This window comes from Haemaphysalis longicornis, unplaced genomic scaffold (genome assembly GCF_048455015.1).
Source record: "Haemaphysalis longicornis isolate Haplotype H1 unplaced genomic scaffold, Haemaphysalis longicornis Haplotype H1 scaffold_5, whole genome shotgun sequence".
Lineage (NCBI taxonomy): Eukaryota > Metazoa > Arthropoda > Arachnida > Ixodida > Ixodidae > Haemaphysalis > Haemaphysalis longicornis.
Window position 1 is genome coordinate 194,168,769 of NW_027526385.1, and position 25,312 is coordinate 194,194,080.

Consider the following 25,312-nt stretch of genomic DNA (forward strand, 5'->3'; position numbering starts at 1 on the left):
TCATCGCGGCCAGGATGCATCCTATGGAGCAGACCGCATGCTCCCGAGCGTTGTATGATCGGGGTATTTGATGCATTGTTTCTATGGGGAGTTTTCCGGGTTCGCAGTGGTGTGTCGTAAGAAGCGGGTCGTTGTAAGACCGGGGGAATTTTCACCGGGGTTCCACTGTCACATATGTGCAAAACTCTCATCATCATCATCCCCAGCCTATCTACGCCCACTGCAGGGCAAAGGCCTCTCCCATTATTCTCCAATTACGTCGGTCCTGTGCCAACTGTGACCAATTTATCCCCGCAAACTTCTTGATCTCATCTGCCCATCTAACTTTCTGCTGCCCCGTGCAGCGCTTGCCTTCTCTAGGGATCTCTAGCACGCCCTTAATTGCAACGCACAGGTATGTTTACCGTATTTACTGGAATCTAACGAGCACTCAATTCTTTTCCCAACCAAGAGAAAGAAAACGCCCGAAAGTTTTATTAATGGGACAAGCCGTTCATGGATGCAAGAACTTCATTTGTTATCATACTAAGGCAACTTTTGTTCATATCCAGTCGCAACATACGGTACTTTGTGACAATCCCTCCATTGAGGCCATTATTCTGAAGTCAATTTGCTTGGAAAGAATATTTCAAGCGATGTTCAGCGGGAAACTGTCACAGAGTGGCAATCCTCTGCTGGAAGGACGCACTGCTTGGTACTACAAACGTTCCCTATTTACTCCTTCATGAGGGCAAAGTACAGAGAAGCATGGTTTACTATGTTGAGCTTGCAATCTAAAAACATGCATTTTGTGGTTTATTTTTTTTCCTGGCACAAGAAGCACTCGCACGGCCCCATAAAGCCCCTCAATGTGGCCACACGCAACCTTGTCGCCTGCTCCCACCACCGACCAAAAAGATTTAATTGCCTCCCATGCAAATATCTTTTCTCGTGGATTCATGTGCGCAAAACACCTTGCCTGCAGTAGGTGCCTTCTTCATTCTATGCGAAGAGATAAGCATCAAAAGATAAGAAGACAGCCAGTGTTGTCTAGCAACCGAGACGCAGCCTCCACTTCCTTGCTGTTTCAACCTTGCCTCACTCGAGTGGCTCGAGAATCACCGCCTTTTCAGGAACAGCCTGCCTAGCTACCGCCCTCACACTGAAAGTTTGTTTTCCAATTCCTGAATTCAGGAATAACGGGGCATAAAATCGCAAACGGCATTCCTTACAGGCACCACCAAAACCCGACGCTGCCACGTGAGTGTGCTGAACTCACGTGCACGCTCTCGGTGTCCCAGAGGTGGGGCTGCTCGGTGGCCAGGTGGCAGAGGTCGTCCAGGGCCTGAGCTTTGACCCCTTCCCGGGGGTCGTCGCGCAGGTACTCCACCAGAGTCCCAATCTGGGGGCACAGAAAGGGAAAGGGCAGGGAGGGGTCAAGGGTCAACCGTAAGTTTTCAACACAAAGAAGCACCGGTACATGAGGATTACAAAACTGGATGGACAAATCAGAAACCACAGCCATGTGAAGTACACTCAAGTAGCTACAATGCTCGCAGGCAGAAGCGTGAAAATACTCTGAACTTTTCAATAGCGAAGGAAATAACCTGATATTCCATTAGGCTTCGAATCGAATAGCCCCATTCTGAAGCCCTGAATATTTTCAAGAAATACCGAAGCTCCAAACTCAAATAGGCAGTTGCTTCAATTAACTCAGATACATGAAAGTATGCCTTCTTGAAAACACCATCAATAGATCAAAGCACTTCTTTTTGGGGTCACCACAAGGAATGGAAGTTGCTCTGTATAAAATAAAAGCTAAAAGCAGCAGCATAGCTTCTCTGTGTTTGCTCTGTGCCATAAGGAAATCTCGCAAACCCCTTTACACAAGCCTTTGCATTTGCCCAAATGAGCAGAAAGTTTTAACCAGGCTGTGTTGGGCCGTAGCTAAAAAGCAAAAATTCTGTTCTAGCCTTTGCTTTGAAGTTTTCGTTGGGTCGCGTGGTCTCTATGTGTATGAAATGCCTATGAAGGCTGACAAATTTCTCTCAAAACAATGTGCTCAAACAATGTGCTCAAACCACAAGTACAACCAACCACCTACCGACATTGCGAAAATGAAACACGTTTTTGAGACTGCAAAGGTAAATTTGAGCATACGAAAAATTATCAGGGGCGCCTCAGTCTTCTACTTGCTTTGAAGCTGATGGCGTGGCATACTATTGCGACGAGTGCTTTTTATATTGTCACGAAGACAAGGACGATGCCGTGGTGTTGAATGAGAAACACGTTTATTGGAGCGAACTTGTGCTCCCCTAACAACTCAAAAGAATACAGAGGCGGCGAAGCAGCGGTCAACAAAGTGACTTGCACAGGCGAGTGTCGTCGAATCGAATGCCCCGGCGTCCGCACTGCAGGCTTTTTATCTTTTGGCGCGCGTGGTTCTCGAAACGTCGATTCGCATCGAGAACATAGTAGATCCAAGAAGATTATTCTGGGCTGTTCACGTTAGATCGGAATGCTCTCCCTATCACAACAGATAACACATGCGGCACAGAAAGAAAGAGTGGAACACGCGCTTCCCTTGGCGCAGAGATAACACAGACCGGCGCAGCCGGGCGGTAAAAGCAAAACACAAATAAACAAACCCAATGTATGGTTCGCGGCATTACCCCCCCTCTAAGAGTGCATCGACCCGATGCTAACATAAGCGACAGTCCGAACAAATGAAAATAAAAGTTCGTCATCGTCCGTAGAAAGGTTTTAAGCGAACCACGTGGACGACTTCAGGCCGCGTGCGTCGTCGTGATGTGCCGGAGTCACCATCGGGGATCACTTCGTAGGTAAGTTGGCCAACACGTCGTAGAATCTGGTAGGGTCCGAAATACCTTCGCAGGAGCTTCTCACTGAGTCCGCGTCGTCGGATGGGAGTCCAAACCCACACACGATCCCCTGGTTGGTACTCGGCGTCTCGGCGTCGGAGGTTGTAGCGGCCCGCATCCACCAGCTGCTGGTCCGTTATACGAACTCGAGCGAGCTGGCGGGCCTCCTCCGCACGTTGAAGATATCCGTGGACGTCGGCGTTGAGGTCGTCGTCTTCTACGTGCGGAAGCATGGCGTCGAGCATCGTAGTCGGCCTTCTACCGTAGACAAGCTCGAACGGCGTCAGCTGTGTCGTCTCCTGGATAGCCGTGTTGTACGCAAACGTGACATATGGGAGCACTTCGTCCCAAGTCTTATGTTCAACGTCAACGTACATTGACAGCATATCTGCGATTGTCTTGTTCAGACGTTCTGTTAGTCCGTTCGTTTGGGGGTGGTACGCCGTCGTTCTTCGGTGATCCGTGTTGCTGTAGCGTAATACTCCTTGCATCAGCTCCGCAGTAAATGCCGTTCCGCGGTCTGTGATTAGGACTTCCGGGGCTCCATGTCGCAGCACAACCTGGCTTATAAAGAACTTCGCCACTTCTTGTGCAGTCCCCCTCGGAAGAGCGGCGGTCTCTGCGTAGCGCGTCATGTAGTCTGTCGCTACGACAATCCACTTGTTCTGTGATCGTGACGTAGGGAACGGGCCTAAAAGGTCCATTCCAATCTGTTGAAATGGTCTCGATGGGACGGCGATCGGTTGCAGAAGTCCGGCGGGTCTTGTCGGCGGCGTTTTTCGTCGCTGGCAGTCACGGCAGCTCCGGACGTAGTGGGTGACGTCAGAGGTAAGGCCGGGCCAGTAGTACCTCGCCTTGATTTTTCCGATAGTGCGGGCTGTGCCCAGATGTCCGGAAGACGGGTCGTCGTGGCACGCTTCCAAAATTTCGTCACGAAGGTCCGCGGGGATGACGAGAAGGTAATTCGCTCTTGTTCCGGGGCTGAAATTCTTCTTCACAAGGACGGAGTTTCTCAGGCTGAATGCTGGTAAACTGCGTTTGAAGGTCCTAGGAACGGCAACGTTGCATCCCTCGAGGTACTCGATTATGACGCGTAAGTCGGGGTCGGCACGCTGCTGGGCGGCTAGGTCGCTCTCCGTCACGATCCCGAAGAACGCGCTGTCTTCATCAGAGTCTTGTGGTGGTGGGTCGACGGGGGCGCGGGACAGGCAGTCGGCGTCGGAGTGTTTCCTGCCGGATTTATAAACGACTGTAACGTCGAACTCCTGCAGGCGCAAGCTCCACCGCCCAAGACGGCCAGAGGGGTCCTTCAAATTGGCGAGCCAACACAGCGCATGGTGGTCTGTTACAACCTTGAATGGCCTTCCATACACGTATGGGCGAAATTTTGAAATCGCCCATATAATAGCCAGGCACTCTTTCTCAGAGGCAGAATAGTTTTTCTCCTCCTTCGACAGACCACGGCTAGCATAGGCGATTACCCTTTCGCAGCCGCTTTGCTTTTGGACAAGGACGGCACCCAAGCCTATATCACTGGCGTCCGTATGCATTTCCGTTTCGGCATTTCCGTCGAAATGAGCGAGCACGGGCGGGCTTTGCAGGCGTTTTTGCAGCTCGCCGAATGCTTTTTCTTGGTCGTTTTCCCAGCTGAAAGGGGTGCTATCTTTCGTCAAGCGCGTGAGTGGCTCTGCAATGCGTGCGAAGTTTGCGACGAAGCGCCGGTAGTATGCGCACAGCCCGAGAAATCTCCGCACGCCCTTCTTGTCTTTTGGCCTTGGGAAGTTCGCAATGGCTGAAGTTTTTGCCGGGTCAGGTAGGACTCCCGCGGCGTTGACGACGTGGCCCAAGAACTTGAGTTCCCCGTATGCGAAACGGCACTTTTCAGGCTTCAGCGTCAACCCCGACGTACGAATGGCCTCGAGTACAGACTCCAGCCTTGCAAGGTGTTCGTCGAAAGTCCGGGCGAATACCACTACGTCGTCGAGGTATACGAGGCAGGTGTGCCACTTAAGGCCAGCTAGCACAGTGTCCATGACTCTTTGAAACGTCGCTGGTGCTGTGCACAGCCCAAACGGCATCACCTTGAACTCGTATAGGCCGTCTGGGGTTATAAATGCAGTCTTCTCTCGGTCTCTCTCGTCCACTTCAATTTGCCAGTAGCCGGTCTTCAGGTCCATCGATGAGAAGTACTTCGCGTGGCAGAGGTGGTCGAGGGCGTCGTCGATTCGGGGGAGGGGGTACACGTCCTTTTTCGTGATTTTGTTCAGTCGCCGGTAGTCAACGCAAAACCTTAATGTGCCGTCTTTTTTCTTTACGAGTACGACGGGCGCAGCCCAGGGGCTTTTCGATGGCTGTATAATGTCATCGCTCAGCATGTCGTCGACTTGAGTCCGGATGGCTTCCCGTTCGTGTGAAGAGACGCGGTACGGTGACTGTCGGGTAGGTCGGGCTCCATCTTCGGTTATTATTCGGTGCTTCGCTAGAGGGGTCTGACGTAGTTTTGCGCTCGACGAAAAACATTCGCTATAGCGACGCAGCAAAGCCAATAATTTTTTCCGTTGTTCTTGCGGTACCGCCGGATTCACGTCGAATGGCTGCGGGAGCTTGAACGTTTCTACGGGTGTGCGTTCAAAGTCGGCGACTGCGATCACATCACTTGCTTCTTGCGTTTCTTCGAGGAACGCAATTGCAGCTCCCTTGTTTAAATGCTGGTACTCTTCGGTGAAATTAGTGACCAAAACGTGAGATTGGCGTTGCTTAAAGTGCGCAATGCCTCTTGCGACGGAGACACCGCGGTCGAGAAGCAACCTTCGATCACTCTCTACGATAGCGTCGATGTCAGAAGCAGCATCCTCACAGTAGACGGCGATCATCAAGCTTGCGCGGGGTGGCAGGGTGATGTGATCGTCGGCGATCCTGACAGCAGCACGGTGATCGGGGTTCGGCTGCGGCGTCGTGGAGTGATTGGAGGAAAATGTTATCGACTTGGTCTGCAGATCAATTATTGCGCCGTTGTCCGTCAAAAAGTCCATTCCGAGAATCACGTCGCGGGAGCAGTTAGGCAGAACGACGAACGCCGCAGGGTACGTTGTGCCGTCTATGGTGACGCGCGATGTGCACGTTCCACTTGGCGTCACGAGGTGGCCTCCTGCTGTGCGTATGTGCGGACCGTCCCATCTGGTCATAACTTTCTTCAGTTTAGACGCAAATGGTCCGCTCATTACCGAATAGTCAGCTCCCGTGTCTACGAGGGCGACTACGTCAAAGCCGTCGATGGACACCTTGACGTCAGATGCAGTCGTCCTCGAGTTGCGGGTTCGTCGCGGTGTCGTATCTCTGCTTGTACGTGTTGATGGTCGGGCACTGTGCATCGTCGTTGCCGTCGTCTTCTCAACGGACGTCTTGGTCAGGTCGGGTACGCGTCGCGCCGTGTAGCTGTCGTCGTGTTCAGGAGTCTCGTTAGGGCTAGGTCGGGTCGTCGGGATGAGGGCATGTCGTGAATGATGGTCTTCAGCGAGTCGCTGCGTCGTTGGAGGGTTTTCATTTTTCCGCCGTTGTGCAACTTTACCTCCCGAAGTTGCTGCTTTTAGTTTCCCCCGCGTGGGCTGGGGGACCTTCCACGTGAGAAGTCAGCAGTGCTGCGGCGGTTTGGTGACTGAGACGGGTAGGGCGACGGTGAACGGTTGAAGCGGGCTGGTCCTCGGTTGGTGTTGGAGAGGTATTCTTCGATCTCAGCAGGGCGCTGGCCGTATCGGGGGCGTGGGGCGTCGACGGAGAACCCTCGCAAACCGAGCCTCTTGTAGGGACAGCGACGGTAGATGTGGTCGGCCTCTCCGCAGTGGTAGCACAGCGGGCGATTATCGGGCGTTCGCCACACGTCGGTCTTCCTTGGCGTCTGGTATTGGTCTACAGGGCGTCGGGCGGGCGGCGTTGGACGGCGGTATGGCTCAGCCTCTTGACGACGGGTTGGAGCAGGGCGGGGTTGACGAACAGCCGAGGAGTAGGTCATGGCTTGTGGTTCGCGGGGTGCTTCCGACGGCGTAGAAGTTCCCAGTGCGTTTTGGACTTCTTCTCGGATTACGTCGGTCAGGGAAGCCACTTGAGGTTGCGGCGTCGTTGGAAAAAGCTTCCGAAGCTCCTCCCTGACCACTGCTCGGATGGTCTCTCGCCATGTATCGGAGCTTCCATTTGCAGCACCGATGGTCTCCGAGAACAGCGCGTTGACAGGGCGGTCGTACTGCCTGGTTCGAATTTCTAGCGTCTTCTCCATCGCGGCCGCCTCAGACGCGAATTCGGCCACTGTCTTCGGAGGGTTACGGACTAGACAGGCAAAAAGCTCTTGCTTCACTCCTCGCATTAGAAACCTGAGCTTCTTTTCCTCGGTCATTTCAGGGTCCGCACAACGAAAAAGTCGCTTCATCTCCTCAACGAAAATCACGACTCCTTCGTTGGGGTGCTGCGTTCGAGTTTCAAGCAAAAGCGCAGCTCGCTCTTTTCTCACCACGGTAGTGAAGGTCTTAAGGAACTCCCTCTTGAATTGAGTCCAGTCGGTCAAAGAGCTCTCATGGTTCTCGAACCAAGTTCGAGCAGCATCTTCTAAGTAAAAGAAGACATGCCGGAACGTTTCTTCATCGTCCCACCTGTTGAAGATGCGGACGCGCTCCAACTTCTCCAACCATTCTTCGGGGTCTTCAGCGGGGGCTCCCCGGAACAATGGCGGTTCTCGGGGCTGCTGCAGGATGATTGGCGACGTTGTTTCTTGCACCATGGTGTTGGTTGCAGCGTTCCTTCTCTTGGGCCCTTCTGGCAGAAGACCGAACTCGGGCGGTAAATCTTGCAGGCGGGGGCTGGCTCTTGTTGGACTGGCTTGGCGGCTTTTCGAGGTTGTAGTGGGCATGAAGGGTGCGTACCCAGCGCCTCCACCAGATGTCACGAAGACAAGGACGATGCCGTGGTGTTGAATGAGAAACACGTTTATTGGAGCGAACTTGTGCTCCCCTAACAACTCAAAAGAATACAGAGGCGGCGAAGCAGCGGTCAACAAAGTGACTTGCACAGGCGAGTGTCGTCGAATCGAATGCCCCGGCGTCCGCACTGCAGGCTTTTTATCTTTTGGCGCGCGTGGTTCTCGAAACGTCGATTCGCATCGAGAACATAGTAGATCCAAGAAGATTATTCTGGGCTGTTCACGTTAGATCGGAATGCTCTCCCTATCACAACAGATAACACATGCGGCACAGAAAGAAAGAGTGGAACACGCGCTTCCCTTGGCGCAGAGATAACACAGACCGGCGCAGCCGGGCGGTAAAAGCAAAACACAAATAAACAAACCCAATGTATGGTTCGCGGCAATATACAGTAGACTCTCGTTAAAATGAATTTCGTTTCGTGGTTAACAGGGTTTGTACGGGCTTCAAAAGCCAAAATTCAAGGGTTTTCAAGGACTTTCAAGGACCAGAAAACACATTTCCAAGGTCCCCGTGTTATGTTTTACCTGGGATTATTTATAACTTTTTCAACACAATGCAAAATTGTGTTATTGCCCAATACCTAAGAACATTACTCCACATTCAGATAGGTGCTATGGGTTCATGAACGCTGTCCCAGCTTTATCTTTTATTTCATAGTTTGTATTTAGAGGTTTTCCTTTTTCTTGGTGTTTTGCTTAGGCTGTTTGATTTCAAAACTTAGTTAATGTTGCCTGCATCTCCTGCTTTGTCAGCAAGAGTATCAGCTGAAATTAACTCAGCAAGTGTTGCTACAAGGCAGGATGAACTACGTACACGTCCTCCATTTGCACGTAAAAGCAAACGCAGATGGAGCGTATGAGCCACAGCAAACATGCAATGAAAGGCCGTCCACAGACTAGATGGAACATGCAAGATAGAAAACAGAAGCCGGCTTTCACGGGATTGTACCGTGACATGAATTCTATTGAGGAGTGCTGCTCCCAATGTTGCCTCGTAATAATGAGAATCCACGACTCGTAATTTCACGCAATACAGTGAAACTTGATTGTTACAATGTTTCTTTACATTTTTAACACCTAAAATTTATGACAAACACTTTAAATTCTTGTGGAAAAGATAGGGCCATTGGTTCTCTCCAGAAAAATCAAGGGTTTTCAAGGACCCTTTAAAAATTCCAGGACTTTCCAGGCCTTGAAATTTACACGTCTAAATTCAAGGGTTTTGGACCTGTGCGAACCCTGGTTAAGATGAACAACGCTTATGCTCTCCTGTAACGCACACAATGCAACAAACACCTGTATAAGACAAATTTCTGATACTAATACAGACGAGTCCACTTATAACGATACCGGGTATAATAATATATCGGATACAACGATGAACAACTATGGCACTGTCCATTTTGTATGTTTTCTATAGTAAAAAATACCGCTTATTACAATGCTCTATAGGATACAACAATTGAAATTCGAAAATTCGCACCGGAAATTTGAGCTGGCACCAGCTCTCAGCGTCCTTGGCATGCGCCTCAAGCTGCGATGCACCTCGCATCCCTTCCACCCTTTAAAGAATGACTCGACTGGGCCGCTCACAAACTCGCGCCGCCGGTGCCGGCACCGCTTGCGTGTTCATCCATAGAGAAAGAAATACTATGGTTTGTCTAAGTTCGTCTGTTGTGTCATGTGTGCACTGCTTTGGATTTGACTGGGTGCCCCTTCAAGGAGCCATGAAGAGAAAATACAACTCCGTCTAATTTGAAAGAACTAGGATTCAGTATCTCACTCAGCTTCATTACAGCCACAAAAGATGTTTTTTAACGAAAAAAAAGCAAGAAGTATTTAAAAACATTCAAATTTTGCGCCGCAGTGACGTGTTATGAGCAAGAATGACGTCATACGGGCCAACAATAAAACAATTTTCAGAGCGTTAAGGGGGCAGACTGGTCTTAGAGCTATTTTTTTTATTTACCAACCAATTTTAATGCAACTGCAGTGCATTATAGAGTTCTTTGTGCTGATTTCACATCTGCCATTAGATTTTTTGTAAGTTGATTATATTTTGAGTTAATTGATGATTAATTGCCATTATTTTGGGTCACAGTTACAAAATAACCACTCCATACAGAATGGCAATTACCACGTGCCTAGGTAGACAAATGACTAAATAATACAACATAGGAAGAAGTTTTTTGATTCAGCTATTTTTGGTCGTTTTACAGCACAGTGAACTTCGCTTCTCCCGTGCTGTGCCAGAAATGGATCACAGGTGGTGCCAATTGAACTCAATAATAATTTTTCAAAGCCTCCATTTGAAAAATTTGTTTCCAACATTGTATTCTCCATACATTTCGGTATCAGAAGCAAAAAGAGTTACAGTTCTACCTGCTCTGGGTGCCGAGATATCCGAGGACGAAATGCTAGCTTTGCATTGCAAGAAAAGTGCCGTTTCACCATTGAATTCTGCGCTAACTGAGCTGTAGAGAGCACTTTAAAATGCTATTATAATATAATAACAACAAAATATGGTGCCTTTTGATGAGGAAATTTACAGACTGATAGAAAAATGGCCGTGGAGGCTGAAAATGCCATTTTTCCGAAAACGCTTTTGACCGTTTTTCGGCCCCAAAGACCCAACTGCCCCCTTAACTGCACGTTAGCATTCAAGTGATGCGGTCAAATGGAACTAGAGGCCCCATTACAGACGTCCAGTCATGTGTCGTCGCGACAGGTCAGTTAGGCAGCGGCCAATCGCACAAACAAGGTTCTGTGACGTCATAGAAAAGTTGCGGGAAATTGGCTAGGGGGTCGTGACTGCTTCACACGTTTTCTTTAACATCTCTGTTATTTGTTCGAAGACTGCAATGATATTGGTATCATTGTTATCCGGACTAAGCAGTCTTTCTAATAAACCCAACTTGTATTTTGTCTTCATGGCTCCTTGAAACTGCCTCTGTCTTTCCGCGGAAGGGACATCGGTGGTCGATGGTTTAAAAACGTACGAGCGCCTCACTGAAGAGGCGGTCGCTGCGCAGATACTTGTGCTGTCCACCGGTGACAGTGATGACTCTGGTGATGTGGTTCTGAAGCCTAATCAGGTAGTGATTTTTCAGTAGGCCTAACACATGGTACAGTCCCTCAGGGACTTCATTTCCGTCAAAGACCTTTCGCTCAGCTAGGTGAAGCACCCATAGGAGCTCTTGAAAAAGGAGCGTGCCAGCTTCACATGAAGCGAACAAAGCCCATCGACTATGGTATGTTTTCTGCAAATTAGTAGTAGTACGACCTTGCATCCTTGCGAATCAAATGTTTTGATATCTGGTTGGTCTTTTCTTTTTTTTTTGTGCGAACCACTTTTGACAATTATCAGTTATAACGATGGGTTTTCCTTGGCACTTGGATATTGTTACAAGTGGACTAGACTGTACGAACAAATTTTCACAGTCTCTTTGAGTTTGTCTTAGTTGAAGTTACACACATCCATCCGATGACACAGCTGTCACGCCAATCTACAATGCGTAGTCCACCTTAGTCCATCTTAAACAATTTAATTCATCTTATTCAATGTAAACAAACCTTAATCCACACATTACTTATCGTTACTCTCAATCACTAAGCAATCCTTATTCCATCCTAGATCATTTTAATATGGGTTTATCTGGCCCAGTTCATCTTAATTCGTCCTACTTCGCATCAGTACTGCCGTACCAATCATTACAATCAATTGCTAATCAATCATTATTAAACTTTGGCAACCGTTAATCATCTTTCATACATGGCTGTCATGCCTCGGTTGTCTTCTGGGCTTCGTTGAGCTTCTGCACTCTTCATGTCAATGCCGGGGTGATTCAAGGTCACCTTCGCATGACACACATAAGAATTTCGACTTAACGCAAAATATTGTGCCTAGAAGTACCCAAACGTGTTTGGGCACCCTTTTATATGAAAATGAGACATAGTTTGCCTTTCAGCCCATAAGCAGAATTAAGTGCCTCAAGGAATTTAGCAATATGAAACACTACGCCGTCAGAGAAGGAGTCCACCGCCTGTCCCACCCACCCGTACCTGGCTGGGGATGTGGGTGACGGTGGCGGCGGCCAGGCGGGTGAGCACGCGCAGGGTGGCCTGCACCAGCCGCTGGGACGGGTACGAGGGCAGCAGGCGGTTGAGGCACTCACTCCGCACCAGGGCCGCCGTGGGGGCGTCCTGGTGCAGCCCCTCCAGCACCCCCAGAAGGCGCAGCTTCGTGTCCACAGGCGTCGCCAGGCCCTGCATTTGGGGGGCACCATCACGTCAGGAGGGGGAAGAGGGAGGGAGGAAGAGAGGGAGGTAGGAAGAGGGAAAGAGGGAAGGGGCCGTGGGGCAAAGTAAAAGTGTGGTATATTAAAGAGTATATTGTTTATAAGAGTACGAGTAAAGTTTAATATACCTACATTAAATATTATATATTCAATATAAAAGCTATATTGTAAGAGTAAGAGTATACAGTCTATAAGAATAACAGTATACTGTATAAGAGTACAATATACAATAAGAGTATATTGTATAAGAGTAAGAGTAAAGTTTGGTATATTGACGCTGCGATCATCATCAGAGAAAAGAAAAGACGACGACAGCCCTCTTGGGTTGCGCCCTTGACGTCAGGCACTCTCGGCCGCCACCAATAATTCCTGGCCATTAAATCTAGCTTGCCATTTTCAAGGGCCCAAGCGACATTCGTGACAATGTCATATTATTTGGTATATTAGTCATCAAGGGAAACAGAGTGGATCCCTAGAGAAGGCAAGCACAGCAGGGGGGCAGCAGAAAGTTAGATGGCCAGATGAGATCAAGAAGTTTGCGGGGATAAATTGGTCGCGGTTAGCACAGGACTGGGGTGATTGGATATCTATGGGAGAGGCCTAGCCTTCCAATGGGCATAGACAGCCTGATGACGGTGATGATATTAAAGAGACTGTTTCGTTCCAACAACAACCATACCAATATTATCGCAAGCTTCACGCAGACAACTAAGATAATAAAGGAAACATGCAAAGCAGTGCCAACTCCCAAGTCACACTCCAGCGGCTTCCCCATGACATCATAGAACCTTCCTTGGACAACTGGCAGCCACTGACCTAAGCCACCGTCAAGAATGATGAATGAGCGATCGCAGTGGGGCCTCTAGTTCTACTTCATGGTACCACTCGAATGCAATAAAGTTTTCTCCTCCTCCACCTCCTAACGTTGCAGTTAACACACCGGTTAGTACGTGTGTAGCTCTCGCTTATATTATGTCACTCCTGTTGATATTACGTCGCCGTAGACCAAAATGTAACAGTTTTGAAGCGAAGCTTTCGTGTTCTCACTGATGGCGTCTGCAACGTGAAAACGACGAAGTAAAAAAAAAAAAACTATTTCCGTGTCTGGAACCAAACCTGGGTCCCTCATGTTATGAATCCGGCATCTAGCCGGCTGCTCCATTTTGGTGTGGCCGAGGTGGTTTGGGAAAATTAGACGACAGCCGAACAATCTCTCATGAGAACGCTTCCCGTTCAACCATCATCAACGGAATGACTTTTTTTTCAGTATTTAGTGCTCTTTTCAGTTAAAAAAAACCTTTCTGGCTGGGATGGAACAACGTTGGCTACCAACAGCAGCTTCTTTCAAACTAACCAGAGCTGCATTCAATAGCTGTGGTACAATAAGCACTACAGCGAAATCCCGCAATAACAAAATTGACGAGACGTGTGAAAAATTTCGTTAAAGCGGAAATTCATCGAGGCGAAATCTGCCCCAACATACCACGGAAGGGCAGAGCACACAAGCCCACACACACTTAGTGGGACAACAACGATGCAAACGTTCCTGCAGCCAGTGCAACTTGGGGTAGCCTGCCAACTATGACATTGCTCTTGGCAGCATACCAAGCTTTTCAATAAAGTGACGGAAAGTCTTTGTGGCCAGACAGGCCCTAAAGCCCCCTGCCAAAGCGCCGAGGCCTCGAGAGCGCTGCAGAGAGGGCCGTTCAAGATAGGGAGACAGCTGCTCCTGTCACCTGGATCATGTGGCCGATGCGGGCGCACATGTTGGCCGCGAAGGCCTTGGACTGGGCGGCGAAGCGGGCGGCCGCAAAGATGGCCGCCTCCTGTTCCACCGCGTCGTGCGACTCCAGGCTGCTGCGGATGCTGTGGTGCAGGTCCTTGCGCTCCGCCACAATGGCCGCGATGCTGCCCAGCGTCCTGCAGCCACAGGGGTCAAATGTTCGTTTATGGAGCAACCAACCGTTATTTTATTCCTATTCTCGCCCTACTAGAAGTATCACGTTCGGTAACTTTAACTTGGCACCAAGAAATAACGTTTATGGGTAGAGATTACTGCAATTCACAGGGATAAAGATCTGGAATAGTTTGCCCACTGAATTGAAGAGATCACACAATGCTGTGGTAAAACAAAAAAATCAATTCTTAAACAGGCTGTAACTGCTTTTTTTTTTCTTTGGTGGTAAACGCTTATATTTGTATAATTATACACTGGTAAATCTTGTAAACCTAGCCTTTTTTTTCCCTCTTCCTAAAACCGGTGATAGTTATAGTGTTTTTTGTATTTTAACTGATGTTTCTGGGTGTGTCCACAAAGTGATCTGTCATAACTTTTTGATTGTATGCACACGTGTAGTTTTGTTTTTTGTGACCCGATTGTTTAAGGAGAGAAAGACTTCTCTGCTCTGTAAATGAGTATGCTCATAATTACGTGGAAGTATATATTTACACTGTCTCTATAGCTACATCTGTATTATGTGTAACTAATATTTCCCGCTTCTGTCCATTACTTTTCTTATTGGACCCTGCACTAGCCTCCGGCTATGGGTCCAATCAGTGTTTGTAAACTTCATGTGACAAATGCTAATAAACATTCAATCAATTAATCAATCAATCAATCAATCCATTGAATGGATGGTCAACTTGCTGTCCTATATTTGCACTACATGGCCTGCCCAGCCCCAATACCTTCACATAAAAATCTGTTTATTTACAGATATGTTCACTGACATAAAACAAAACCTCTTTAATTTTCAAAAATAAGGACAAACTTTTCTGTTCGTGTGAACCTTTTCGCAGAAAGCCGCCCGATTGCGAAAACAGGGAAGCACCATACAAAGACCTTAAAATGTCAAAACAGTGCTGGAATAACACCAAAACAGTGAAAAAAGAAAGCACAGGCTATCCATTAGCATTTATTTCACCGGGAAACAATATGCAAGGTGTAGCAAGCCAAAACACAGCACAGGCCTCGTTTTTTACAAGCGGCTGGATTTCTGGAACGGATTTCTCAGTCAGTGTATATAGCAGGCAAATGTTTGAGAAATGGCTTATCGTTGACCGCCACTATGGGCAACGTGTTGTGAAGCACTCAGTGCTCTCAACAAGCCTTTTTCTACGTGCACTACAACGAAATGTCCTTTAGATGCAATAAAGTGCACCTATGATCAGTTACAATCATATTCTTCGCACTAGTATTTCTTTTACGTTGCATCTGACATGTTGCCTTCTGATGAAACACACTCTAGTTGACGCAAGTGCTTCCCGTTCACTTTTGTACTGTCCCTGCATTTTGAGATGGCCTAGCGTGACTTCATCAACCTTCTAAGAAAGTACAGCAGGAGAACCTGAAGCATGCAAGTGGTCGGAATTAAAAACTAAAGAAAAAAAAAATTAACAACTTGCCTCACAGCGCTGCTTTCTCAGCTGATTTGTGAGTCTGGACGTGCCCTTTGTTGACATCATGAACAATACAACCAAATGTACAGAACACAGTAATGTTAAAGGGGCAGACAACCCATTTTTGCCAAGTATATTTTCTTTATCCCAAATGAAAGGGCATCACTTAAAACACCTTATTAACCTGGAGCGGTTTTGCGATAGCGCCCTAGAACATTTGAAATCGGAATGTTTCGATCCACCGCCATGTGTGTCCCGCCAAGAGGAATGCTGGCAGCGATGATAGTGAGCCGTGCTACAACACACTTTTACTGCGCGTGAGATTAAAAAAGGTATTTAAAAACTTGTCCCCGACTAACAAACTAATAATGTGCAACCTTTCCTATTCCTTCGTGAGCATTTTGAATCATGCGTTGAAATCAATGGAGATGTTTGGACACGTGACGTAGTGTCACACCTTTCAGACTACAGAAAGTTTAGTGCAAAATTAAAATTACCTCCGCCTGTTTATTTAGAAATTCCTTGTGGTTACCCCAGTATCCGAAATTCTGGATTTCATCTGAGCTGGGAAACATGCACTCCCCAAAAATCAGTTTTCTGCCCCGGTAGCATTTCGGCTGGCGTACCCGCAAACTTTCCCGCCATTTTTTCGTGGGGTTACCATGGTTGCCAGAGCAGGACTGCCCTCCCCTTTACGGACTGCCTTTACGAGCCCCATACGTTTGTCGTACCTCCCGTAGGGACGAAATGGGAAAAAAAAAAAAAAAAAAAAAAAAACCGAACCCGGGCCTGAGCTTGAGCCGCGGCGCGAGCGCGCAGGGGTTTGTAACCAGAGCGGGCTGACAGATACGCGGCCTTTACGGGCCCCAATATGTTTGTAGTGCCCGCGAATGTATAATTCAAGCTAATCAACACAGGGCAGTCCTGGTCTGGCAACCATGGTAGCCCCGCAAAAAATTCGCTGGAAAATTTGCGGGTACGCCAGCTGAAATGCTACCTCTCCCTCTTTAAAACATACAGGCGTTAGAGAATACTTCACACGACAAGCCATATGGGGTCTAAGCCAAATATTGCGGATAGGTTAACAATACTTGAAAATGTTACAAAAAGATCATTCACTTATCCGTTGACTTCCCAAGCAGTTGTCGAATGATCGCTGTGTGGAACAATGTTGAAATGAAACCTCCTGCTAGCAGTAACAGTGCACCAGCAGTCGCTCCCCACAAATCCTAGTTTACCGCAAAAATGATACAAAAGAAACATAGCCGCACTGCCACAAGGTAAAATCAAGCCTCCAGCCCCTTAAGGGCTTACGCCGACCTGAGCTCGTCATGAGCAGTTGCCAGTATTTTGCTTATGACGAGCTGTGCTCGTCATGGGTCTCTTGCAATGCTACAAGAGGCTTTTGACGAGCCCAGGTCGTCAAACGATGCTTTTCTATTGACAACATAGATGTCAGCACGGGTTCCACCATTGGCGCTTGTATTCAATGAGAGTTTCCACACTAGATGGCGGAATGGGTGGTTTCTTTCCCGCACGTTTTACAAACATGGCTCCATCCGTGCGGCGTTCTGGTGCGAAAAATGTCTTCTTCAGATGATGAAAGCGAGAGTGATGAGCATATCGGCTGTGTGCTTGATTCTTCAAGTAAAGAGGACAGCGACTCCGAAGGAGAAGACGGCCGCTCCCGTAAATGGTACCGCATAGACCCCAAGGAGGCTCTCTGCGTAGTGCCGTGCTCTGAATGCTACCACACGGATGGTAGACTCATCTATCTTCGGGTGAACTATCGAGGAATAGTGTGATACCTGCGCGGCAACTGAAATCCAGCCTTTACTTTGTGGAGGAGCAGAAATTTATTTGTGAATATATTTGATATGCCCCAGGTATAGCGTATTACATGGAGTGGAGAATGACCAATAAAACTTTATTATATGCCGTAAAATATTTTAAGTAATATCTTTTTGTTTTGAACACGTTACTGAAGCATATCACATCATTAAAAAAATTGGCCATTTTAGAACATAATTATTTCGTTTAAAGAGCCCTCAAGGAGCTAGTAAACTAACGACACATGGTTCATGCTGGTATATATGGTGAAAATTCTAGGATTTTCAAGAACATTGAATGCTCTGTGTACAGATTTTAAATTACGGTATTGTTTGTTGTAAATATAAACAAGAGCAATGCTCACGAGAAGATGGAGGCTTGAAATGATGGCAGAACGTCGAAAAATGGGAATGTTGCTGGAGCCAACCTTTCAACAAAAGGACTCGTCTTCAGACATGTCCCGTTGTCGAAATGATAGCTCCAGCAACATTTCCTTCTTTGGTGATTATTTGTCGTAATTGCTCACTAGGGTTACAGTGTTACACTAGAGTTACACTAGAGCACATACAGTGTGTTACAAAAATTTTGTTCGCCAAAACCGATCAACGAAACAACAAACACTCACCCAGTCCTTATGTAACCTCATGTTGCTTTTATGATCATTAGAGGAGAAATTCGAGAAATTCAAGGATGTTCAGGGGCCTGCAAAAGTTACACGACTTTCAGGGCCTTCAAAGCAAGATTTTCAAATCCAAGGGTTTCCAAGGTTTTCAATAACTGCATTAGCCCTGACGACGCTTAGAGGCTTCACCTCACTGCGTCTGCACGGCGCACACGCGACTTCATATCACCGGACTCTGGTGCGAAGCAGGTTAGCGAAATGCGCTAACGGGCCTCCCACCTCAAAGTGAGCGCCCGGGCGACTGGGTCATTGCTGTACATGACGGAGAATATCCTCCGCACGAACTCGTCGATGTTGAGCACCTTGTCCAGGTGCCGCTCGCTCTGTTGCACCACTTTGAGCACCAGCATGCGCAAAAAGTTGCTCCTGCACAAAGAGAGAGGGAGAGAGGTCAGCACAAATCGGAGTCAGTGGTGAGGTGCGGTTGGAAAGGACGCCGACTTACCCGACTCGAAAAACCTCGGCCAGCTTCAAGCAGGCCGAGTTGATGAGTATCGGGAACGGGTACTTCTCGAACAGTCGAGGGAAGCGCACGATCGTCTCGCATTGCTCCCCGAGCCGCCCCGACCGCAAGCCTGCGAGTACAGAACGAACGCTTGGACTTGGACTTGCGGTGAAAGCGACACCCAAACACTGCCGCGCTTTCAGGGCCGTTAACGCAACAGGTGCCAAATGCGAACGCGAGCGAATGCATGGGGAATCAAGAGGACAGCCGAACAATGCTCTGGAATGCGTAGATAAATAAGTTATGCGAATATAAAGCGGTCTCGGACTGATGTAAACACTGACACGCGCTTTTGTGCACAACTGCGAGGGACGGACCGGCGCACGAGCGAGTTGTTCATTTCGGTCAAAATAAACTAACGACCTGCGACACACTGTGCCCCGCCCGTTCGCTGTTTTGTTCCAGGAGTTACTAACCTTTGTCAAGCTCTGTTAGTGCAGAATTGGCGTCTTGATCGGTTTCCGAAAACGACGCGTCACCGAAGCCGAGCAAGCGTTGGCCGGCGGCCGCCATGATTCTGAGCTGTCAGTGTTGCCGGAACGGATTCTTGCTCCCGTTAATGATGAAACTCGTTATTGAAATGTGCTAATAAGCTGATAGGCTTGCAAACAGACTTTTGCTAAAACCTGCTTACGGTCATTAAAGCAAGTAATTAAGTTTTAATAGCAACAAGATCATTTACAAGTTGCCGGTGGGTCGTGTTGCCATTTACCTTGGTGTTGTCGTCTGCTATTTAATTGTCGTCTGCTAGTCAAACGCGCGTGCACGCGTGTGACAGCAGGGCTACCAGAGGGCTACGACCAACGTAGCATTCTACAACAGGGAAGCCCTTGATCCAGGTCGGAAGTTAATTCATAGAGAAATAAAGTTAATTGGCGGAGCCTGAAGGCCCGTGACGTCAAAAGCAAAAAACAATAAAAAGAAAACTTCTCCGGGGGTGTTTTCTGCTCTTCGTCGTATCTGTGAGCGCAGCTGGGATTGCTTCGGCGTAAACAAATCAAAACAAAACCGCATGGCGCTTTTCGTCAACGCTTTTCCACGGAAAACGCATACTGCGGCCTAAATTTTCTTGGAATAATTACCAAACAGTGTGGACTCCTGGGCTGGCCTGCTTCCCAGGGAAGATTATTTTCCATGCGTGCCCGGCGAGAGTGGACGACTCGGTCACACTTCGTCCAACCCATTTTCCTTTGCTACACGGACATTCGCAGCCACTTCCACTATACCTTCTCCAAACTTCACGCTGCCGCTTTCACGACACTCCCACATCTATCTCACGTAATAATATCCCTACAACTGTCATGCCTAACGTTACTGGGAATGCCCATACCCCCCACCCTTCCCCATTCGCGAAGCAATGCGTGCGCGGGGTGACTGGCTAGAGGACTGAAATTCAAAAATATTTGGCCGCACGAGCCGAAGAGCGACAATTCACACCTTCTGAAATGGGAAAATGCCACACACGTTTTTTGTTGTTGTTTATTTTATTTGGGATAAATTGGTCACAGTTTGCACAGGACCGAGTTAATTGGAGAATAATGGGAGAGGCCTTTGCCTTGCAGTGGGCGTAGATAGGCTGGTGATGATGATGATGATTTTATTTGGCTCAACTACATGTTTTTTTCTCCCTCAATCAGGTACACTGCCTAATAATCATAGATCCCGATGTGAATAACGATCCACAGGAGACCAAATTTACAAGATTTTATGAAAGATGGCGATAACCTGGACAGGTTTTCTAGCTATCGATAAGGACCTTCAGGTGTCGTTCAAGACTGGAAAGTGCGCACGGTTTGATACCGAGTTGTGAAAAAAAAATCACAAAACCGGAGCAATCTACCAAACGCCACAGAACTGATTATTTATTAACGCAACAGAGATGAAATCACACGAAATTAAATTCTGACCACAGCCTGACCAGGTGCAGTGCGTAAGAATTCAAGAATTCTGAAGTGGGTGGTTTGAGAACACACCACACACCAGTATGTTGTGCGCCCCTAATTTCCAAAGTTCTCGCGAACTAAAATCTGTCATTACCTTTGATCGAGGCACGGTTCCCTGTATTCTTTCCTGCTAATAAATGAAATAAGTGGACAAACCGAACTAAATCAAGAATATTTCCCATGAAGATCGAATACCAAATAAGCCCAGTTTCATGCCTCAAAGGCTACCAAAAAAGCAAATTACGCATTGCCGCTTCTTTTGTTCATTGTGCTGGGATACTTGACCTTTGGTGCTTTTGTCACAGTTCGAGACAAGAACCTGCATATCTAAAGCCCTTAAAGTGTTCGGGGAATGGAATGCTGACTTCTGTGCTGAATATTCGATGGTGACTACGGTCAAGCTGAAACAATTATGCTTTGGAACAAGTGCTTTCCGGAACGCAAATTTGTCCAATGCGACTTCCACAGGGAGTATAAGCTTCGCACCAGTGACTTATGGACTGCTACGTGCAGTCAAAGGATGCTGTACTTATTTGTCTGAGAACTGAAATCGAAAATTTATCTTTCGGAGACCTTCAATGCTTGTAACATTGCTCGAACAGCAAGCTGAGGTCGTACATAAAACCCCAATGGCTGGTCGTCAAATACATGTAGATAGGATCATATATTTGATTTCAATGTAGTCATTACCACAAAAAACAGTACACAGAAGGCCAAAACAAAGTTTTGAATAATAAATATCAGAACACCAACCGGAAGAAACAAAAATCGTTGGCTACTTTTATCTCTGCTTGTGTAAAGAAAGTTCTACCAGACATGCCACGAGATTACAGCAGGTGTGTTATGCGAATGCAATCACCATCCCCTTAGAGGGCATACAGTGGCAATATCCCAGTCTACGTGTATGACAGGCCAGCTGATGATGCAGAGAATGAGCCCGTGTATTGGAGTACAAGGAGCGTGATGTGGATGCTGCAGGTACAGCTAGACAGTACCAAGTCTGCTTGCAACATTCTGGCTTGCTCACAGTGGAGATGTTGCCTCAAGGATGCACCTGCATGGACTTCAATGTAATGAAAATTCCCTGTAAACATTTCTGCACTGTCTTTAGGCACGGTGACACTTCATTCCTACAGCGTACTGTAAGTTATCTCAATGGACCTTTTGTATCTATGACATGCGCGCCCGACACCGATGCAGGAGAAATCAGACTAGGCCCCACTGAAGCACAACCAGAACCTCACGAACTCACAACTATACTACGCTTGCCTCAAAGCTCATGAGCGTAAACCGTAGCCTCACAGAAAAAAATTACAGCTTTGTCTTCTACTGCACAGGCCCTTTGGCTCTGGATTATGCTATCAAGAGGCTTGCGGCATGTGTCATTTTAAAGGAGTACTGACACGAAATTTTCGTGTTACGTTTTTTTCGCTGCTATGCGTGCCTACCAGCCAACTAATCATAGAATGACAGATTAGACGGTCGAGCGCAGCGTAAACATTCATTTACGGCGTCGTTTATTCGTGCCAGTTTCGGTTTCGACTGAAAAACGCCGAGCGGCCGCCATAACAGGATGTATCACATGGCGTCACCATTCTTGCCGCATCGCTGCCTCTCTGGAAGCGCGCGCGAGCGAGCGCACGCGCGCGCCCAGACCGGCCGAGGTCTTCGCCGTCCCCACAGGCCCGGGCAGCATGACGTCAGTCCCAAAACCATGACGTGTACACACGCCCGAGCAGCGCGCGCCAACCACAGCCAGCGCGTCGGCTTTGTCACGAAGCCCCGACGTCGGCAGTTTGGGGCAAGTAGCACATGATGTCATGTCGGCCCGCTCTGGGCTTTCTCGTGCGGGCGAAGATTAAAATGGATTTTAAATATGTTTCGCTGAACTGTTGCTGTTGAAACTTGCTGGGAGATATCTCCTGATAAAAAGGAAGCGTTCTCCATAGTTATCACAGCTTTGAAATTTCGTGTCAGTACTCCTTTAAGTGAGCCGATTCCTTTGTGCAGTAGACTTCCCCTCAGAAATTCCCTAAGAGCTGAAGACCCTGGCCTTTGCTAAAAAAAGCTGTCAGGTCATCAGGAAACACCCTGCTTCTGACAGTGAACAAACAGCACTGTATTTTGAACAGTGCTAAGACGAGACACAGGAACAGGGAAAATACAGGTGCTTTTTTAGTGCTGTTCAGGGGCAACTTGACCAATTAGCTCAGCTTTCTTTACAAAGGAGCACTGGTGTACTAGACAGCGTGCTGGGAAACTTTCAAGGGACATGCGCAAATGTTAACCCCTATGTCAAGCCACGTGCAGAATGAGATTGCAGAAACTGCGACAATGCACTGGAAAGATGTGGGCGCTGGCATCACGGTTGGCACAAGTGGTGGTCCAAGAATACTAAGAAATTTTTGTAGTTTTACTTCACATCAAATGCTGTGTTCATTAGCCGACTTGCTTGTTTTGTTCAAATCATGCACATAAACAACCCACACTGTCTGTGTATACACCCCCCTTTTTCTACTGAAATGTTTCAGGACTGCCTGTAGTTTCTTTTAATGTCAAAAGCCCTACAGCACTTTAAATGTCACATTAATTTGTCAACTCACTGTTGTAACGTATGCCTATAGGCTCACCACGTTCCTCATAACATGGCAATTCTGTCATTAAATAAATGCCTCATCCCGTCCACTTTCATCTCAACATAGTAACACACAATGCTATTCAAAACGGAGTTAAATGAACCCTTGTTTCAAATGCGTCACGCGTTTTAAAAATATCTAACCCCCTGCCATCGTGATGATTTCAGGTATCCTTTTCACCAAATCCCAGGCTCGTAGCAAGAGAAAATTATGAATGACGGCGATTTTCTTGCGACTTTTGGTAATATCTCGGTCAATTGTTCTAGTCGCTGTTGGGATCTCCCGGTTTGTCTAGTTTGCCTCCCTCACGCGGGTTCCTCTACCCGTCTGTCGCAAGTTTCAAGGGGGGGGGGGGGGGGGGGGGGGGCTGACCAGGCTTCAGCCCCCACCTCCCCGAAGTTTTTCCGGCCGGCGCCATGCTGCCTGTTATGCCTGGTACGTCGCCTGTGAACGAAGGCGGATATCCTCCGGATGTGCCACTATTAAAAGCATTCACGACCCAATGCCTGTCCTAACGCATTGGTGCTTACACAAAACGAAGCACCCGGGTCAGGATAAGTGCGTCCGAGGGGTGCAGCTGCAAAAGTGATGGCGCCCATGGGTAAGCTCAGCCCACGTTGTGCCCCTTTGTGTGTGGCATGTCCCCACACAGAGAATAACTGGCCGGCTGAGTCGTTCTCAGCAGGGGATATTGACTCGTCACGGCATAACCGGGGAAGCAAGGAGTGATCCGCACTGACTCGCGGCGGAAAAAAAGAGAGACCGCCCGCCATTGATGGGCGAATACTGGTACGATAAAGGGCCGAAAGGGAACAGACGATCTTTGTATGTGTAAACAGAACCACGTGCAAGCGGCGATGGCAGACAGTTAACTGAAGAAAGCAATGGGTCTGCGTATTGGGCGAAACGTGTGCTTTAGCTGGATGAATGTCGGAGTTGGGCAGAGGGCCTTTGTGAATGAGGCGCATAGCAAAGTATGCCCCTATTCTGCGCGTCACCCCTTCATTCTTTTTCACGTTTCTGTGGAGCCCGGGAGGGTGTTGGCGTGGAATAACTGAATGGGCTCAGCTTGCACGCACTGCGTGTCCCCTTCAGAAAGCGGTGTTGCAGACAGTCATTTTCTCCTCCGCGATTAGGCAGATTCGTTCGGCGGTATTTTTCGCTAACCTACGAAACTGGGGAACAGGGAGTTGAAAAGGGCACGCTGTGGCTTGCCGAGCGAGTTCCACCTATTCGTGAAGGTTTCACGGTCACCAGCCCTGCCATAGGCAGACGGCGCTCGCGACAGTAACAAATATGGCCATCTTCGACCTGGGTCACAAAAAAAGCCCATCCACTGCGTCCACGGCCGTGGTTTGCCTGGGCGGCGGCTGCCCAAAGCAGTGTATATTCAGGGGCCTGAGACACAAAAACGCCGACATGACAGAACAGTGCAAGGGCCGAAGCACCCTTGCTTTGGGGAGCTCACACTCGAAGTGCCATGCAACACACAAGAGGCCGCAATTGTAAGTCATTTTCTTCCCCTGACCCCTGATTTATCCTTGCGTGGTGATCACTGTGTCTTTTATTATTTAAATAATCGCTTCCTGATATTTACACGATGTCACAGTGCCTTTATGTCTGCGAGCCAAAAAATTTATATCTCGTTTTATTTCTAATGCAATATTTGCGTTTGAATTGGTTGTTGAAAGGAGCGCCAGCTATGAAGCGGTTAGGTAACTTAGAAAGAAGGAAAACGTAAATTCTAACCATATAAATGCTTAAATATCCTATGATGCACAAAGCTTGTAGTATTGTAGATCGTCCTCGCGGCTAACTGCAATAGGATAGAGATCTGCATTTAGAGCTGCACAGGATGCACGTCAACGTTCTTTCTGCCAGAAACTGCTTTGGTGCATGAATGTCTAACACGATTGACGCAATGCATCATTTCAGCTTACAGCTTCGCTCTAAAATGACACCGAACACGTCTGCGGACAAAGTGCAAAATCTTCTAAGGGCATGTGGGTGAGGAAGTGCACAGCAGCAGAATACCTCGCAACCACAGACTTCGACTCTGCGCACTAATGTTAGTGTGGTGTGCAAATATCTTGCGATTTCTCGCCATGGTTATCGCTTGCCGATGCAAGTTTGCAAAGAAACATTAGACCCTGCATAGCCTATCTTTTTAAAGCGAAGCTCTTATGCAC

The 25,312-nt window shown here is 47.9% G+C and overlaps 1 protein-coding gene across 1 annotated transcript in view; it reads right to left on the reverse strand.

Annotated features, from left to right (window-relative positions):
* Defl (Integrator complex subunit 7) overlaps positions 1-19,091 on the reverse strand; it is a 67,107-nt gene extending 48,016 nt beyond the window's left edge. Inside the window, exons 1-6 of the mRNA XM_077671431.1 lie at positions 18,961-19,091; positions 18,485-18,614; positions 18,259-18,405; positions 13,865-14,048; positions 11,893-12,096; positions 1,259-1,381 (exon numbers count right to left, since the gene is read on the reverse strand). Of these exons, the coding sequence (XP_077527557.1) occupies positions 1,259-1,381; positions 11,893-12,096; positions 13,865-14,048; positions 18,259-18,405; positions 18,485-18,614; positions 18,961-19,057 (885 nt within the window). The 5' untranslated portion in view covers positions 19,058-19,091. The remainder of the gene's footprint in view (positions 1-1,258; positions 1,382-11,892; positions 12,097-13,864; positions 14,049-18,258; positions 18,406-18,484; positions 18,615-18,960) is intronic.
* Positions 19,092-25,312: the final 6,221 nt, after the last annotated feature.